Below are 17795 nucleotides of genomic sequence, written 5' to 3'. Positions count from 1 at the left end.
CCCCCCCAGGGCGGCCCATCTCCAGGCCGAAAGGAATGCAGCCATTCAAGCGACGCCTTCGGCCAAGGGCTGCTCCGGGCCCCCCCGACACCCCCAGCCACGAGGGGCGGAGAGCCTCTGGAGGGCGCCCGCTTGCCAAAGCTCCGGCAGGCGGACCAGGAGGCGCTAGGACCCCGCGGGCTCCCTGCCTGATCCGCTGCAGTGAGTAGTCCGGGCGTGGTAGATCCCGCAGGAGATCCACCGCCCGCCGGACCACTTGCCCCGAGCAGCCCTTGGCGGCCAAGGTAAGCGGGAGTGGGGCTGGGGGGAGGCTGGCCGGGAGTTGGGGGGCTCGCGGGTCTTCTTTCCTCTGCGCTGGATCCCGCTGGCTTCCTGGGATCCCCTCGCCGGACCGCGGGAGGAGCTCGGCTTCCTGCCCGGGCCGCCTCTGGCCTGGCCTTCCCGCTCCCCGGGATCAATGGTGGATCGCTTCTCCTGCGCCCTGCCAGAAGGGATCTCCCTCGATCCCTCCTGGTTAGATCCCTCTTGCTCTTGGGATCTCCTGGGCCGCCTTCCGCTCTTCTCCCGATCTCTCGCGTCGCCTTATTTGGGGGCGCAGAGAGCAGCCGGGGGCCTCGCACCGCTGTTGGACTTCGGGTCCCATCAGGCCCAGCCAGGGGAACTGAAGAGTACCAGGCCGGGAACCCCGTTTAGATTCCACTCCCCTTAACTAAACGCCTTCATTTCTTCGGACTCCCCCAATCCCATCAGCCACAGCCAGGAGTGATGAGTTTTGTAGTCCACCATGGTCCTTGCTTAGATACACACGGGGCTCCCCCTAACAGGCTTTCATTTCTTTGGACCCCCCAACTCCCATCAGCCACAGCCAGTGGACAGGAGTGATGGGTGTCGTAGTTCAACATCTTCCAAGGGATCCCCCATGGTCCTTGCTTAGATCTACACAGGGGTTGGTGGAGAGAAGATGCCTATGGCAAATGGCAGGCAGCCCCATCGAGGCCAAAGTGGGTGACCCCCATTGGGAATCCCCGCAGGGACCCTGAGAGTCATGAGCGTGATCCGCTGCACCCCTGGCGGAGTTTGTGCATTGCTGTTCTGAGATAGGATTGCTTGCTTGGGCTACCTTTCCAATCTCCTTCAACCTTGCCAAGTTTCAAAGCTGTGGACTTCAACTCCCAGAATTCCCCAGTCAACAAGGGGACTTCTGGGAATGGAAGTCTCCCTGGGGAATTCTGGGAGCTGAAGTCCACAACTTGGAAAGTCGACACACTATCTGTTATGCTTTTGGTGCATAATAAAGGTTTGGTTTGAAATGGTGTTGAAATTCACAATCTTTTTCGTGTCTTAACAGGTTGGTGAGCTAGTGTGAAATTCTCTTTATTTCCGTGTTTGTCAACCTTGGCGGCTTTAAGATGGGTGGACTTCAACTCCCAGAATTCCCCAGCCAGCTGTGTTGCCTGGGGAATTCTGGGAGTTGAAGTCCACCCATCTTAAAGCCGCCAAGGTTGACAAACCCTGGTTTTTTGCCGTATCGCTTCTTGAGTGACCCTAATTACTGAGTTTGTATTACCCACTAAACAACTCTCAAGTCAACCAGCTGTCTATTTCTGTAGTCTCTCGTGCAAACCAGGCGGTGCAGGTACTCCACGCTTGGATACAACCTGCAAACCCAGGGAACTATGTGGACTGAGTAAACTATGAGTAAGCCCTGGCTTGCAAATCGAGCTGCATGACAGGTTTATTTGTTTAGTACCTGAAGGGAATGGTTCTTTTATCTGAAGGGAGTGATCTTTCCCTGCCCCACCCATCTGATGGATCTTTAGCAGACTGGGGGATCTGGGATCCAGGATAAGGGGCTAGGAGGGGAAACTGAGTCTCATGGGGGAATGGGGGCCCTCATTTCTTGGCAGAGAGCCTGGTGAGTGGAGTCCAGTCTTCCCAAGGGGAGGAAACTGGCTGGGGAATATACCTGAAGGGCACCAGCTGAGCTGGAAAGGATCCGAGAGATCATCTAGTCTAACCTTACTCACTCCAGAAATCCATACTATATCATTAGGATGAGCTAGACTTGAACAAATCTTTCCCTCTGCTAGTAAAAGAAGAAAAAATCTCAGCCTAATCCATTTGATGCTGACCAGTTGGTTTTGTACCCTATATGGGTAGTCCTCAATTTACAACCATTATTGAGCCTGCCATTACGGCCGTAAATTGATTCTAGATAAGGATTATTGAATGAATAAATGGTGCTGGTCGTTAAGTGATTTGTCACAGGATCCTGGCCGATTTTGCCACCTTTTTTGCAGCAGTCGTAAAGTGAACCTCACAGTCGTTAAGCAAACAGCTTGTTCACCGGAAGTGTTTTTCCTGGAAATGGGAAGTAAAGGCTGGTCTTCATTCAAAACATTGTAAATTCGGTCACATGACCACAGGACATAAAATGGCTGGCTGGCTTTGCTGGCTGAGGAATTCTGGGGGTTGAAGTCCACAAGTCTTAAAGTTGCCAAGTTTGGAGACCCCTGGTCAAGGGTTTCCTGCCTAAGCAGGGGGTTGGACTAGAAGACCTCCAAGGTCCCTTCCAACTCTCTAGTATAAAATGTGGGCCAGTTTTCGAGCGCCCGAAATGCAGTTTACAGGGCGGTCAGCGGAGATAGGCAGCTGTCAGAACTTCAAATCCGGGGTGTGAGTATCTTTAGGGGAGGTTCGCCGTAACTTTGAACGGTCGCTATAAGTCCAAGACCACGAGCGATTGACGTGTGAAGCCAGTCTTTTCCTCCTAAATGCAGGAGGTTTAATTGTAACTAGTTTGAGCTACTTTCCTGAAAGTGTATCCAGGAATTAAAAGTGAGAATTTGCATCTGATGCATTAAAGGAGAGAGACGGATTCATTGTGGCAACTGAGTAATAATTCCTGTGTAGCTTTTACACCTCAAAGCAGTTTTTCTCAATTTTGGCAACTTTGAGGATTTGTTTTTTTCTGTTTAACTCTTTGGACTACAGAGCCTTTCGTGAGTTGTGGGTCACTTCCTCCATTGACTCATTTTTTTCATCAGAAACAAGAAGAATTTTTAGTCATGAATCATCAAAATATTAAAGATCTGAAACATTTTAAAAGCTTTCCTCTTTTTAATAGGGGACCCTGTGTAGCCATAACTTTCCTGCTCTTTTCTTTCTGGCGTTTTCTTTTTTGGATAAATATTATTTATTTATAAAATTTATGAGCTGAAGGTCTTGCCACACACACTAACACTTGTGGCCTTCTGTTTCCAAATGAGACATTTACTCTGAAGACACCATATTTTCTATTTCTTTTTTAAAAAACGTTCCCAGTTTTGCTTTGCATATTGTTTTCTGTTTTTCTTTTCTTCAAAATGCAAATAAGTAACTAGACTGAATTAAAATACAAAGTAATTGGGCAGAAACTTCAGGTGTACTGCATCATATTAAAACTTATGATCATTTACGGTATCTTCTCTCCCTCCCTCCCTCTCTCTCTCTTTCTTTCTCTCCCTCCCTCCCTCTCTTCCTCTTTCTTTCTTTCTTTCTTTCTTTCTTTCTTTCTTTCTTTCTTTCTTTCTTTCTTTCTTTCTCTCTCTCTCTCTCTCTCTCTCCCCCTCTCCCTCTGTCCCTCCCTCTCTCTCTTTCTCTCTCATCTCCCCACTTTCTCTTTCTTTCTCCCTCCCTCCCTCCCTCCCTCCCTCCCTCCCTCCCTCCCTCCCTCTCTCTCTCAACAGGTTCCCTGCATTAAATCCCATTTCTTAGCACTTCCTGAAAATGTTCCTTGTAAAAAACTTCCTTGGAGGTGGCGGAGGTGGTGGCGGAGGCGGAGGCGGAAATATCAATATTGGAAATGTCATTGGAGGATTTTTAGGTGGGGGTGGGGGCGGAGGGGGTGGGGGCGGCCAAGGAGGAGGAGCCATGAAATTTCTGGGCGGAGTCATCAGTGCCATCAGGTGAGTATGCTAGCTTTCTAAATTTTTATACTTAATTCATCTTGGTTTTTGGAGACTATCCATCTCACTCACAGAGAGACTCGGGGAGATGTACCAGAATAGGGAAATGTTTGGTATTATATTATTATATTTTATGTTAGAATGCTAAGGGTTTGGAAATGGCTATTTTCCTAGTTGCGTTTGGTGAGTATGAAGTACTTTCCACGCCTCCAAGAAGGGAAGTTTTCTAAATTATTGTTGCCACTTTCCTTTCAGTGATATGCTACATAGAGATGTAGCAAACTTGGAGGCTTAGCTCAAAATAAAAATAAAACCTTATGGTCTAGCAACTTGCGTTATGAGACATTGCATTTCAGGTTCTTTGTGCCAAATATTGAGCATCTTTAATTCTCCCCTTTAAGCGCCCAGCTCTGTGTATCTCAACATGCGAGAGAGCTGAGATCAAGAAATCTACATCCCAGTCAGATTCACACATGACCTGATTTCTGTACCAGAAGTGGAGGCTTACCTGTATCGACCCGCACCTTAATTTAATCTTTTGTGGGAAGATGTAAGGGGAAAATAATGGGGACCCCCTTCTAGCACAGTAACGTTTGGGGGCCCTGCATGCAGCTATGCTCATGATCTGGTTTTTCCCCTGACAAAGGAAAGTAAATTATGAGTCACCAGATCTCCAATCCTGTTCTCTCCATTTGGAATTAACTGTGGCTTGAGGTGAAGAACCAGGATGATGGGTTTGGAGTTTGGGTTTGCAGACCCCTTGCCCACCACCTAGGTCACTTTGCAAACTCCCTGCCCTCCCCTCCACCCATCACCTTGCAGCCCCTTTGATTGTCACCTGGCACACCCCTTCCCTGCCCCTTAAATCACACTCCCCCTTTATTTTCACCCCCTCCGCTTTTGACTTGGGTGCCTCTCAGGAAACAAGGCTAGGAACGAAGCTGAGTAAATTATGCAAAGGTGCTTCCTTTTTCTTTTTGCATCTGGGTCTACTGGAACGGGACGCCCTGGGCGCTCCCCGTTACGAGAAATTTCTGCTGGGGTTTTGTTTATGGCCAAACCGGTTTGTTAGCCTTGCCACGACACAGCCAACAATCCAGCAAGCAAGAATGCTGAGTTGAAATTCAGGTCAGCCTTTCTGGATGACTGAAATCCCCAGTTGCACGAAAGATGGCGGGGAAAAGAGAACAGATTGGTACTAAAAGGAGCAATCTGGAGGGGTGGAATTTCCTTCTGCTTTTGGTGCTTGAACAGACGGCAACAGAGAGGAATGCAGGGAGTTTCTGGCAGAAGAAGACACTTTTCTGCAGGACAGCCATGTTTCCTGAGCGCCTGTTCCCCCTAATTTCCTGCAAGACCTGCTGCAGCAGGAAGTGGTCTGGGCCTATCTTATGATTGCTGGATCAGTTACTGTAGAGCAATATTTCCTCTGTCATTTTAAGACGGGTGGACTTCAACTCCCAGAATTCCTCAGCCAGTGAAGTCTGCCCAGTTTAAAGTGGCCAAGACTGAGAAACGCTGAGTTAGAGAAACTTGTTTTTCTTCTTCCCTTCCCTTTCTATTTTCAAAGAAAATTTCTGCATGGATGTATTTCACCCTCCGTTATTGAAAATAGTGGGAAGATGGGGTTTGGGGAGCAAAATCTCTTTTTGAGCGCCCAACCATTGCACCCTCCCAGGGTTTTCCATGCAATATTTATTTATGTATTTGATTTTAATCCCTCCTTTATTATTTATAAGTAACTCAGGGTGGCGAATATACATGACACTCCTTCCTCCTGCTGTCCTTTCCACAGGGTGGGCTGAGAGAGAGGAACTGGCCCAAAGTCTCCCAGCTGGCTTTCATGCCTAATGCAGAACTAGAACTCACTGTCTCCTGGTGATTGGCCCAAAGTCACCCACTCAGCTTTCATGACTGAGGTGGAACTAGAACTCACTGTCATCTGGTGTTTGGCCCAAAGTCACCCAGGCGGTTTTCATGCCTAAGGTGGGACTAGAACTCCCAGCCTCCTGGCACCTAGCCTGATGCCTTCCTACATCAACCCTTTTCATTAACTGTAGTTAACTTACCAGCTTCGGCCATGACTGGGATGCCCGCCTGTGGTTTTAACTCCAGCAGATCATCCGCCTGCCAGCAGACAGGTAGCCAAGAGGGAGAAACAGACAAGGCCTGTGTGTTTGTGTGTTCTCACAAAACACACACAAACGCCCTGCTGAATCAACACCTAGAATTTTCCTACTGCCTTTTATGCGAATCGTCCGTCCACAATGCATCCCTCCACAGATTGAGCAGGGAGCTTCTTGTACAGGGGGGCTGACTGATTCCTCTGGTTCTTGGCCATTTCTTTGACACTAAAGCTCTGTTCAGGTTTTTAAAAGCAAAGTTGGTGTGTATGTCTTATAATAGTGTGTTTTCCCATTACACGGACACACCTGTTACCTCAGAGCTAAGCATCTGGTCCTGGATTTGGAGACTCTGGGAAGAATAATATATAAATAAATAATATTACGCAGAGATCTTTGGTTTTCAAGCACTTGTGGGATAACCATGAACTCACTGCTTTGTTTGTTCCAATTCTGCCTCGCAGGGTTATTGCAAAGAGAAAAGGAAATGGGAGGGAGAGGCCAGTGCCTTAAAGCATGGCCTGAATTGTTAGTAGAATAAATTAGTGATATCAGTAAACTGTGTGTCTGGATGCAACAACTGCAAGAAACTTTTCATGTTAAGGCAGCTGCATATATTCTGTGTGTGTAAAGCACAAGGCCCAATTGCTTTTGTTCTGGGGGTGCAAGAGGAGCTTGCAATTCAGCTCTGAACAGCTTTGTTGGCTGGAAGGGGGGTTGTAGCCATTCTGCATAGCCTGTTTGTCTACAAATGAGAAAGGAGATTTCTCTGAAATTCTCTCTTTATTTTTCATGCCTTCCTACCTGCCAGTGAAGCAGCAGCCCAGTATAACCCAGAGCCTCCGGTAAGCCCCTCCAGCTCTTCTCACCTTGTTGAAGGGCTCTGTCTTTATTTGACTTGGCTCCTTTCTTCCTTCCTTCCTTCTCTTTCCTCCTTCCATTTCCTTTCCTTTTCATTTTCTTTTTCCTTTCTTCCCTTCCCCTTCCTCCCAGTGAACCCAATAAATGAGGGAGGGTCTCTTCTATGCAGCTGCAAACTCTTCTGCCTCTTATCACCCCAGCAAGCAATATCCAGTTGAACAATCTGAGAAGAAAAAATATATATTTTATTCAGCAAACTCTCAAGGGAGAACACCCACTTCCCAGCCAAGACTGGCAGGGCAAGCTACTATATTTAAACCTTCACTCCCCCAGGCACGAATGTCATTACCTAACTCGGCAACAAGATGTCTGCAGGAAAACACCCGAGCTCAGAGCCTGCCCTGCCTGACCCATTGCAGCTTATTTAGGGTTTCCTGTCCTCCTCTTTTAATGGGGGTCTCTTGCATCCTTTCTTCTTCTCCAGCCCCCTCGTAGCCATTTTTCCAACATCGAAGCCAACGAGAGCGAGGAAGTCCGGCAGTTCCGAAGACTCTTCACCCAACTGGCCGGAGATGTGAGTATAAGGGGGGGGGCTTAGCAATGGAAACTGGGGGCTCTATTGTGGCTCATAAGTCAAGGACTATCTGGAACATACAGCAAAAGTCACAATTCAAAAGCTCCCCTAAAAAGCTGTTCTCAGATATTTCCCAAAAAAGCAAAGGAAGTGGGATGTATTGAAATCTAAATAATTTTTTTTTCCTTCTTGGATCTACCTGCTTTGAATCATAGAAGATCTCAGATTGACATCCTTTTGTTAGGCTGCTCAACCCATAACTCGGATCTGTGGCTTCAAAAAAAAATTAAAAAAATAAAGGCCCTTGCTCTCCTGATCATGGTGTGCTGGGGGAAAAGTCAAAAAAGTCAAAATGGTGGCCACAATCACCTATTCTGACCCCTCCCCTTTAGAACAGAACAAAGCTGGCTGAGGAACTCTGGGAGTTGAAGTCCACAAGTCTTAAAGTGGCCAAGGTTGGAGACCCCTCCCCTTTAGAAGACCCTGCTCCTTCTAAGCCAGCCTTCTCTTTTTGTAGGACATGGAAGTAAGCGCAACGGAGCTGATGAACATCCTGAACAAAGTAGTGACTAGACGTAAGTAGAAAAACTCCTTTTTAGGGGCACCCCAGAGACTCAGACCTGAGGGGGGGGTGTCACCTATATCCCCCCCCAAAAAAGTTCTACATCAGGAGTTTCAGTTCTGAGAATGAAAGCAGACATTTCATTACCAAACTAGGTAACATCATCAGTGCTGCAGAAAACGATCAAGCTCGGAGAGCAGCAAGCTCCTCCTCTTTGCAAACTTCACTCCCCTGTAACATTGATGATGTTACCTAGTTGGATGATGAAACGTCTGCAAGAAAGTATCCAACTTCAGAGAACACCAAGAATCCCATAGCTCTCCTCCTCCTCTCCCTTCTAGCATTGATAATGTTACCTAGTTGGGTCATGAAATGTCTGCGAAGAAACTACCAAGCTCAGAGAACACCCAGGATCCTACAGTCCTCCTCCCACCCTTTCCTCCTCCTCCTCCTCCTCCTCCTCCTCCTCCTCCTCCTCCTCCTCCTCCTCCTCCTCCTCCTCCTCCTCCTCCTCCTCCTCCCTTCTAGCATTGATAATGTTACCTAGTTGGGTCAAGAAATGTCTACATGGAAACCACCAAGCTCAGAGAGCACCAAGGACCCCACAGTTCAACCCTGAGCTACAAATACTCTCTTCTACTGCAGACCCCCTCCCTGTCTACAGCTGCAAGGACCAGGGGGGGAAAATACTCAAGCCCCCCAAGAAGGCAAATCATGGTTGCTCCCCTGATCCCAATCAATTCTTCCTCTCCCAAGTGGGGTACCGCTGAAAGAAGAAGCTCACAAGTCTCACCCAAATTTTCTCTCTTTTTCAGATCCGGATTTGAAGACCGATGGGTTTGGGATTGACACCTGTCGTTCCATGGTGGCTGTGATGGATGTAACCTTTTGCAGTTGGCCTGGTGCTGGGGGAGGGGGCTTCTTAAAGAGGCTGGACTAGTGGGTTGGGGAGACCCCCCCCCATCTCTCTCCTTCCCTTTCTGATTGCCTTCTCTTTCTCCTTTCCCTTGTTGTTTTTCCTGCAAAAAAAAACAAAACAAGACAGAGAGTTGGGGGGATTATCACTTTTTATTGTTTTTTATATGTTTTTTAATCTTCATAAGCCATCTAGAGTCACTGAGAGTGAGCTGGGTGGCCATAGAAATTCTTAAATAAATAAATTTTAAAAATCTAAGGTAGGAGGGACCCTTTGAAGGGGTGAAATATGGGCAAGCTGACCCCCGCAAGGAAGTTGATTCTCAAATGCTGGTCCTGGTGCCCAGGAGCCCACCTTCTCCTACCTCCTGCCCTCCCCCCCCCACACAAAACCCCTTCCCTCTTCCCCTTGATTTTCTAGAGTTCTGGGTCTCTGCTGGTCTTTGACTCACCTTTCTCCAACCTGGCACACCCATTCGTGCTGAGTTTTTAATCCCACCTTTATTATTTTTATAAATAACTCAAGGCGGTGAACATATTTAATATTCCTTCCTCCTTCTGTTTTCTCCATAACTACAACCCTGTGAGGTGAGATGGATTGAAAAGGAGGGATTGGCTCAAAGTCACCTAGCTGGCTTTCATGCCTGAGGTAACACTAGAACTCCCAACCTCCTGGTGATTGACCCAAAATTACCCAGCCAAGTTTCTTGGCTAAGGCGTGACTAGAACTCATGGCGTCAGGGTGATTGGCTCAAAGTTACCCAGTTGGCTTTCACCCCTAAGGCAGGACTAGAACTCACCATCTCCCGGTTTCTAGCCTGACGCCTGGTCCCTGTTTACAACTCTATTGTTCCCAGCCACCATGGCTGTGCTGTGGGGCAGAATCCTTGTATCTGGAGAACATTTTCCTGGTCCAAAAAATTGTCCTAGGCCCTCTGCATCCTTCAGGTTTTCCTTGATGATGCTCCCTCCAGAGTGACACCACAGGCAAGCTGGGCTTTGAGGAATTCAAGTATCTCTGGACCAACGTCAAGAAGTGGCAGGTAGCGAATTTGCTTCCCCTTCTTAGGAAGCAGCCGGGGTCTGGCCCTTGGGTCTCGCTGGCCAAAGGACCCTTTCCACCTCCTGGCCAGGAGTTGACCTGCGTCTCGTCTTCCCTTCTCGCCCTCAGTGCATCTACAAGCAATACGATGCTGACCGATCCGGCACCATTGGCAGCAGAGAACTGCCAGGAGCTTTTGAGGCCGCAGGTGAGCAGCAGGATCAGAACCAGGTGCCAATTCTTCCAAGGCCCCCGTTCTGATCCTTAAAATTAAAATAGAATAGAAGAATAGGAGAGGAGAGGAGAGGAGAGGGGAGGGGAGGGGAGGGGAGGAGAGAATAGAGAATAGAGAAGAATATAGAAAATAGAATACAGAATTATAAAATATAGAGAATAGAAATAGAATAGAACGGGGACAGAACAGAATAGAATACCAGAGTTGAAAGGGATCTTGGAGATCTTCTAGTCCAGCCCCCTGCCTAGACCATCTCAGACAAGTGACTGTACAAATTGAAAAAGAAAAAGAAAAAACAGCTGTTTCTTGAGTAGGTTTTAATTTTTTAACGGCTGACTCAATGCCCCAGTCCAGAAAACCAAAACTTCAAGATAGCACATAGTCCTAAACTTACAACAGTTCATTTAGTGACCGTTCGAAGTTAAAACGGTGCTGAAAAAAAAAAGAGACTTGGGACTTTCACACTTATGACCGTTGCAGCATCCATTCATGGCCACGTGATCCAAATTTGGACGCTGGACAACCGGCTCCTATTTATGACGGACGTGTCCCTGGGTCACAGGATCCCCTTTTGCGACCTACTGACAAGCAAAGTCAAAGGGGAAGCCAGATTCACTTAACGTCCATGTTACTAACTGAACAATTGCGGGGATTCACTTAACAACTGTGGCCAGAAAGATCATAAAATGGAGCAAAGCTCACTGAACAAATGTCTCACTTACCAACAGAAATTTTGGGCTCAATTATGGTCATAAATCATCCCTGGAGGCTTTCAAGAAGAGATTTGACTGCCATCTGTCATAAATGGTGTAGGGTCTCCTGCTTGGATGGGGGGTTGGACTAGATGACCTGCAAGGTCCCTTCCAACTCTGTTAATCTGTTAAAGTCGAGGGCTATCTATAAATACATTCCAGCTTCTTATGCTTCCTTCTCTCTACCCAACCCCCATTTTTCTCCAGGCTTTCATCTCAACGAACAGCTCTACGCCATGATTGTGCGCAGGTACTCAGACGAGAGCGGGAACATGGATTTCGACAACTTCATCAGCTGTCTGGTGCGCCTGGATGCCATGTTCCGTAAGTGGCGGGGACAGCTGTGCCCGTTGGCGCCCTTGCTGCGTCCCTTCTTCTCTTCCTCCGTGGGGCCAAAGGGGACCCTAGCTCAGATGCCACTGGGACAGCTTCTCCCCCAGCTGCGGTCTCTGCTTCCTGCCCCACGGTCAGCCAGTCTCATGCGAGGCTACCCCAACCAGAGAGTGCCAGTTAGAGGGGCTGACATAAAAGCAGTCCTCCAATATTTAAAGGGCTGCCCCAAAGAACTGGGGGTCAAGCTATTCTCCAAAGCCCCAGAAGGCAGGACAAGAAGCAACGGATGGAAAGTAATCAAGGAGAGAAGCAACCTGGAATTAAGGAGAAATTTATTTAATTGTGAGAATAATTAACCGGCGGAATGGCTTGTCTTCAGAAGTTGTGGGTGCTCCACCACTGGAGATTTTAAAGAAGAGATTGGACAGCCATTTGTCTGAAATGATATTGGGTCTCCTGCTTGAGGAGGGGGTTGGATTAGATGACCTCCAAGGTCCCTTCCAACTCTATTGTTCTGTGTTCTAAGTTTTAAGAATCCAACATCATGAGTCAAAGCCTCTTATTAGCTCCTGTGCTATAACCAGATCTGAAGGACTAGGCATAGCATGATATGATAGCAGTATTCTGGTATTTGAGGGGCTTCCACAGTGAAGAGGGGGTCAGCCTACTCTCCAAGGCACCTGAAAGCAGAATAAGAAGCAATCGATGGAAGCTAATCAGAGAGAGAAGCAACCTGGAACTAAGGAGAAATTTCCTGATAATTAGAACAATTAACCAGTGGAACGATTTGCCTCCAGAAGTTGTGGCTGCTCCATCACCGGAGGTTTTTAAGAACAGACTGGACACTCATTTATCCGGAATGGGATAGGGTCTCCTGCTTCAGCAGGGGGTTGGACTAGAAGACCTCCAAGGTCCCTTCCAACTCTGTTATTCTGGCCTATCTTGGTTGCTATACTTCAGCACCCTGAATCTCCAACCAGGGTGGGCTTTGGTGGTAGGCAGGGGATTATGGAAATCAGAGTGCCATACCTCCGAAGAGGGGCAGAGGATGTGCCTCCCTTCTGCTACTCTGCCCGATTCATCCCTGGGTGTCAGGCGCAAGCAAACAGAGCCACTTATAAATAGGTAATGCAAGCAACTTTATTGTTCTCTGCCTATATTACAAGAATCTTCCCAAACACCTCTCCTTCCCCTGGGAACGGCCAGATAAGGCTTCCTGGATCTAATGGGAGCGGTCATGTTCGTGCCTCTTGCGGCTATGCAAGGACTCGAGGCTAAGCCCGCTCTTGATCCCCCCTCCCTCTTCCAGCCTAGCTGGCAATTTCCCAACACAAGCTTTCTTCTTTTAGGTGCCTTCAAATCTTTGGACCGAGATGGCAGCGGGCAAATCCGTGTGACTCTGAAGGAGGTGAGAAAGAGCCTTGGCTCTCGCTCGGTTCGAGCTGCAGTGTGCATTGCATAAGAGTTTTCAGCAAGTACCAAAATGGGTCAGGAGATGTCAGAGGCAATTTTGAAGGGAAGGGCTCCAGGAAGTAGGATTATGCCCTCCCCACTTCCCACCCCACCTCTTTCTTTGCATAATTTAGACCAGGGGTGTCCGTCCTTCCTTCCTTCCTTCCTTCCTTCCTTCCTTCCTTCCTTCCTTCCTTCCTTCCTTCCTTCCTTCCTTCCTTTTCCTTTCTTTCTTTTCTTTCTTTCACTTTCTTTTTCTTTCTTCTTTCTTTCCTTCCTTTCTCCTTCCTTCTACTTCTTTCTCTCTCTCTCTCTCTCTCTTTCTTTCTCTTTTCTACTTTCTTTCACTTTTTCTTTTTTTCCTTTCTCTCTTTTTTCCTTTCTCTCTCTCTCTCTCTCTTTCTTTTTCTTTCTTTCTTTTTTTCTTTCTCCCAGAGTCATCTTGTAGAGGAGATGGATGGCACAGAAATTTAATAAGTAAATAAATGAGAACATTTTTATGCCATTGGCACATGGCTGGCTGGGGAATTCTGGGAGTTGAAGCCCACAAGTCTTAAAGTTGCCAAGTTTGGCGACCCCTGTAATAGAGGGATGCAAAGAGGAAAGAAGGAACAGGGAGGAGCAAAACATGAGGACTAGAAACTTGGAGAGGATCTGGAAAGTGAAAAGTCTCTCTCTCTCTCCTTTTTTTTTTTTTGGTACAGTGGCTGCAGCTCACCATGTACTCCTAAGAGCCACCGGCCGCCAGCAAGAACCCCCCACTTTCCTCTACCACCCCCAATTCTGTCCTGGAGTGATGTAGAGTTCGGCGTTACCTATTGGCAGATCTCCCTTCGGCGTGAGAAAATCTAAGGAGATGCTATTCTGCAGTTCGGCTTCCTTTCCTGAAAGCCAGACAAAGAAACTTCCTGTTTTTACTCTTGTTTTCCATTGCAATTTTTAATCCCTGTTGTAAAAGCCACAGCTGTTTTTTTGCATTGGCTCTTCACTTGCTATGCTGCTGCCTTTTCAAAGCTCCAGGAGTGGGGATGGCCGGGGGTAGGTGGGGTGGGTGGTGGGTGGGAGGTGCCTCTTGAAAGAGAAAGCTCCCTTTCCCCTCCCAACTGGCTTGGAAGTCCGAATGTTGCCATGCAGATTTGATAGGGTTTTTGTTTTTTGTAAGTTTCATTTTGTAAGAACCGTGTGATGGAGAGATCGGCTTACGGAGCACCAGTTCCTTGCAAAACCAGATCCCTTGTATATATGGGTGGGAGGGAGTGTGTAGGGGATTTTGCAAATGGGGGCCAAAGTAATTTCTTTACGGACACTGTGAGCTGGTGACGATCATCTGGATGCACAGCCACCTTCATAATTCGCATTTTCCCAACCAGGAGCACTAGGACCCGGATGAGGTGAGCTCGATGGTCATTGCCTACCTCTTCTCAACCCCCCCTCCCCAAAAGAAACTGCTTCCCCCTTTCAAAATCCCCAACGCGCTCTGCCTGGATATGGCTTAAAAAAGCAATAATTTAGCAGCTTAGAGAACCAACGCTGAAGCAACTTCAGTATTCCGGATATATGACAGCTTGTCCTTTTTTTTTTCCTCTCAGGCTGTCAATAGAAGCCTGGCTCAGGATCTTCAAAGTTGGCTTTTGAATTCTATTTTTTTTTTTTAAAAAAGCATCTTTAATGCACACACTGTGGCTGCACCATGCAAATTTCTCAGCAATGCACTTTTGTCACGTGCCAATTCTATGCATGAATTTTGAAGGTCTGTAAAAGCAGGGCTGGCCAACCTTGGCAGCTTTTAAGACCTGTGGACTTCAACTCCCAGAATTCCCCAGCCAGCAAAGCTGGCTGGGGAATTCTGGGAGTTGAAATCCACAGGTGTTAAAAGTTGTCAAGATCTGACATGCCCGGTCTAAAGTATATGAAGGAGAGCTCCAAATTTTATAGGAAGTATTTCTAGGATTGGTTTCCTTTAAAATGTGTTGGGGGTGTGGGTGAAACCCTGTCAGATTATGAAATGTTTGATATTGTGGGTTTATAAATTCTGGTTTCTTCCCTTTTTTGGGGGAAGGGCTGAGAAGGACCCAGAATAACCTTAGAGGCTCTTGAAGCTGGAAAATCTTTCCCCCAATTTTTTCTGGATTGAGCTTCTCGAAAGACCCATCCTTGGCTTGAAATTGTCATGAATGATATTTTCTTTCCTCTGCCTAAAATTAAGAAATGTGAGGAGATTTGGGGCGGTGTGGGGGCGAGCTTTTGCAAATAGTCCTTTTGCAAATATCCCCCAATTCTGGCAAAAGATTTTGCTGGCTCAAAAGAGAGAATTTGCTCAGATGGGGAAAAAAAATATATATTGTGATGAATAATTTGCAATCTCTAAGTGGGGTGATGTTCTCTCTTTTGAACTGCTGGCAGATCTTTTTCTGTCCCGTCCCCCACCCCCACTCCAAAGGCTCCCAGGGTTAGAGGCTGCCTCCGACTGTATGCTCAGTTTTCTAATAGCTCATTAGCAACAGGAGTAAATGTTGCATAATAAGAAGAATCCGTGTGCCTCTGTTGTCTTGTTTGCTCAGCGCTTTCTCCAGCAGAGGGAAGTTACGCTCTATTTTCATGTCCCTGCAATGTTACTCGGCCTTCGATGCTGAAAGCTGTATGAACTTCATGACCCAACTAGAGAATTTCGACAGTGTTAGAAGGGAGGAGGAGGATTATGGGGTCCTTGGTACTCTCTGAACTGGGTTCTTTCCTTGCAGACGTTTTATGACCCAACTAGAGAACTTCATCAGTCTTAGGAGGGAGTGGAGTATGCAGAAGGAGAATTGTGGGGTTGTTGGTGGTGCCTGAGCTTGATTTTCTTGCAGACATTTCATCACACAACTAGATAACATTATCAATGCTAGGAGGGAGAGGGGGAGGGGGAGGACAGTGGGGTCCTTGATGCTCTCTGAGCTTGGTGATTTCCTTGCAGACACTTCATGACCCAACTAGATAACTCCATCAGTGCTAAGAAAAAGCATCGAACCAACTGAAGAAGCTTCCTAGTTGATAAGCAGGAAAGCCACCAAACTCAGAGAGCACCAAGGCCCCACATTTGAAGGGCCTTCTTTACCTTGCTTCTTCGGAGCCCAGGGAGGGCCGGTTTTCCAGCAGGGCTCAAGCCCCAGTTTCGGTCTGCAGACGGATCGACGGGGTTGTAAGGAGGGGCAACGGCCCATTCGTCCTATCTTGGGGACATCGCCGTCTCCTTTGATGGATGTGCTGCCTCTGCCGATGAGTCACTCGGGCCGAAGTCTGGACTAGCTTTGAGTCAGTGGAAGGTGGCCGTGACTCTCCTTGGCAGGGAGAAACGGAAGGGATTTGAAAATGATTGGAGTGTGGAAGGGACTGGGAGGGGGTCTGGAGAGCTTAAGGTGGGAAATGATATCCATCTGTCCTATCTACCTATCATCTATCTACCATATATCCCTATAGCTCTATGAGTGTGTGTATGTTTGCTATATCGGTTATATCTACCTACCTATTTACCGGTTATCTATCTCTATATCTATTTATCTCTCTCTTTCTTTCTTTCTTTCTCTCTCTCTCTCTCTCTCTCTCTCTCTCTCTCTCTCTCTCTCTATCTGATTTGTTTGTCACCTGTCTCATCTAGAGGCAACTTCTGGGCAGCTTACAAACATTAGAAACTGATAAATGTAAAAATTATAAAAGTAATAATAACAAACCAAATAATCCTTACAAGAACAGCCGCGGAGGAGGAGAGCACGAGCGACATGGGGAGAGGTGGGGGGGGTCTTGTAAGAGAATTCGATAGCTCCCTGCAGAGCGGTGCATCTGCATTTGGGTTTCAGGCTCCAAGACATCACAAAGGGATTCTCTGCCTAGAATAAAACGACCACAAAACATTGGATGAGAGTTTTCTGCTGGAATACCAAAACTGTTTGAAAAGCAGGCTTCTCCTCTATCCTGCCCTTGTCTCCCTCTGTGTGTGTGAGTGTGTGTTTTTGTGGGTGTGTTTGTTTTGTGTTCCACCCTGTTTGAGAACCACCTGCGAGAATAAAATATCCTCCCAGGGGATTTTTGAAACCAAGGATGAAAATGGGCTGCAGGTGACAGCCGAGGCTAGGTGTGCTTGGTGTTTTCTTGCAAAGAAAGCTCCCCACAAGCAATGTTTTTCTTCCATCAGACCCCGAGTGGTATCTTTTGACAAGTTTTTTCCCCCCACCATCATCCACGCCTCCAGGCTTCGGTGATGGGGTTTGCCTGCAAGTGTGCCAGCTGTCTTCGGTGTCTCTGACACCCACTCTGTTTTTGGAGAGTTCAGTAGAAACAGTAATAAAAGTTGCATAACAAGAAATCAGCCTGGATTTTAATCTGGGTTGTCACACAATGATGTTTCCTTGGCAGGGAATGGATCTCACCTTTGAATCGCTGTCTCTCCAAATAAAGCCAGATTCCCGCAATACATTTTTTGCAGCCACGATGTAGGCAAGATGAGACTGACATTTGCAGCTATATATGTGTTGTGAGTAGCCAACTACGTATTCAAAACACCCCACCCCCCCAATCCACAGTGAATTTATTCCACTGGCACCCAACAACATACACCTCCCACTTTTTCTGAAATTAATTTATTCCTTGTTTGTATTGCTTTCACAAACACAAGAGAACACAGCAAGTGCTAAATATTCATCTGGAGAAAAGAACGCTTGGCTTCCCTGATTTCTCTTTGAGGCCAAACAAGCAGGTTTTTCCCAGAGATTTAAGGGGGAGCCGCAGAGAGGGATGCCCTTGGGATTTTGAATCAAATGTAACTTGTCTCACTTTCTTGAGTCGTCTTCTGACATTTTCTCCATGGGGATCCCATGTTGGCACTTGTTCTGCGTTTTTGGTGAAACGGATGAATACTGAAGAAAAGTGAGAAGACCACAGAGCCATTGGTCTGGAGTAGGGAAAAGGTTACCTACCAGCCAAGAACTAAAAAAAAATTTCCTGACAGCAAGGACAATTAACC

The 17795-nt window shown here is 47.1% G+C and overlaps 1 protein-coding gene across 1 annotated transcript; it reads left to right on the top strand.

Moving 5' to 3' along the window:
• Positions 1–124: 124 nt before the first annotated feature.
• On the top strand, positions 125–15326 carry CAPNS1 (calpain small subunit 1). The gene is made up of 11 exons (XM_034404911.3): positions 125–284; positions 3729–3947; positions 6882–6915; positions 7416–7505; positions 8023–8080; positions 8883–8947; positions 9957–10025; positions 10154–10232; positions 11219–11335; positions 12694–12752; positions 13501–15326. The coding sequence occupies exons 2-11, from the start codon at positions 3769–3771 to the stop codon at positions 13525–13527; spliced, it is 777 nt and encodes a 258-aa protein (XP_034260802.3). The 5' UTR covers positions 125–284; positions 3729–3768; the 3' UTR covers positions 13528–15326.
• Positions 15327–17795: the final 2469 nt, after the last annotated feature.

This window comes from Pantherophis guttatus, chromosome 10 (genome assembly GCF_059756535.1).
Source record: "Pantherophis guttatus breed Tessera chromosome 10, ASM5975653v1, whole genome shotgun sequence".
NCBI lineage: Eukaryota > Metazoa > Chordata > Lepidosauria > Squamata > Colubridae > Pantherophis > Pantherophis guttatus.
Note: the sequence above shows the minus strand (reverse complement) of the source record. Positions and strands in the feature narration are given on the sequence as shown.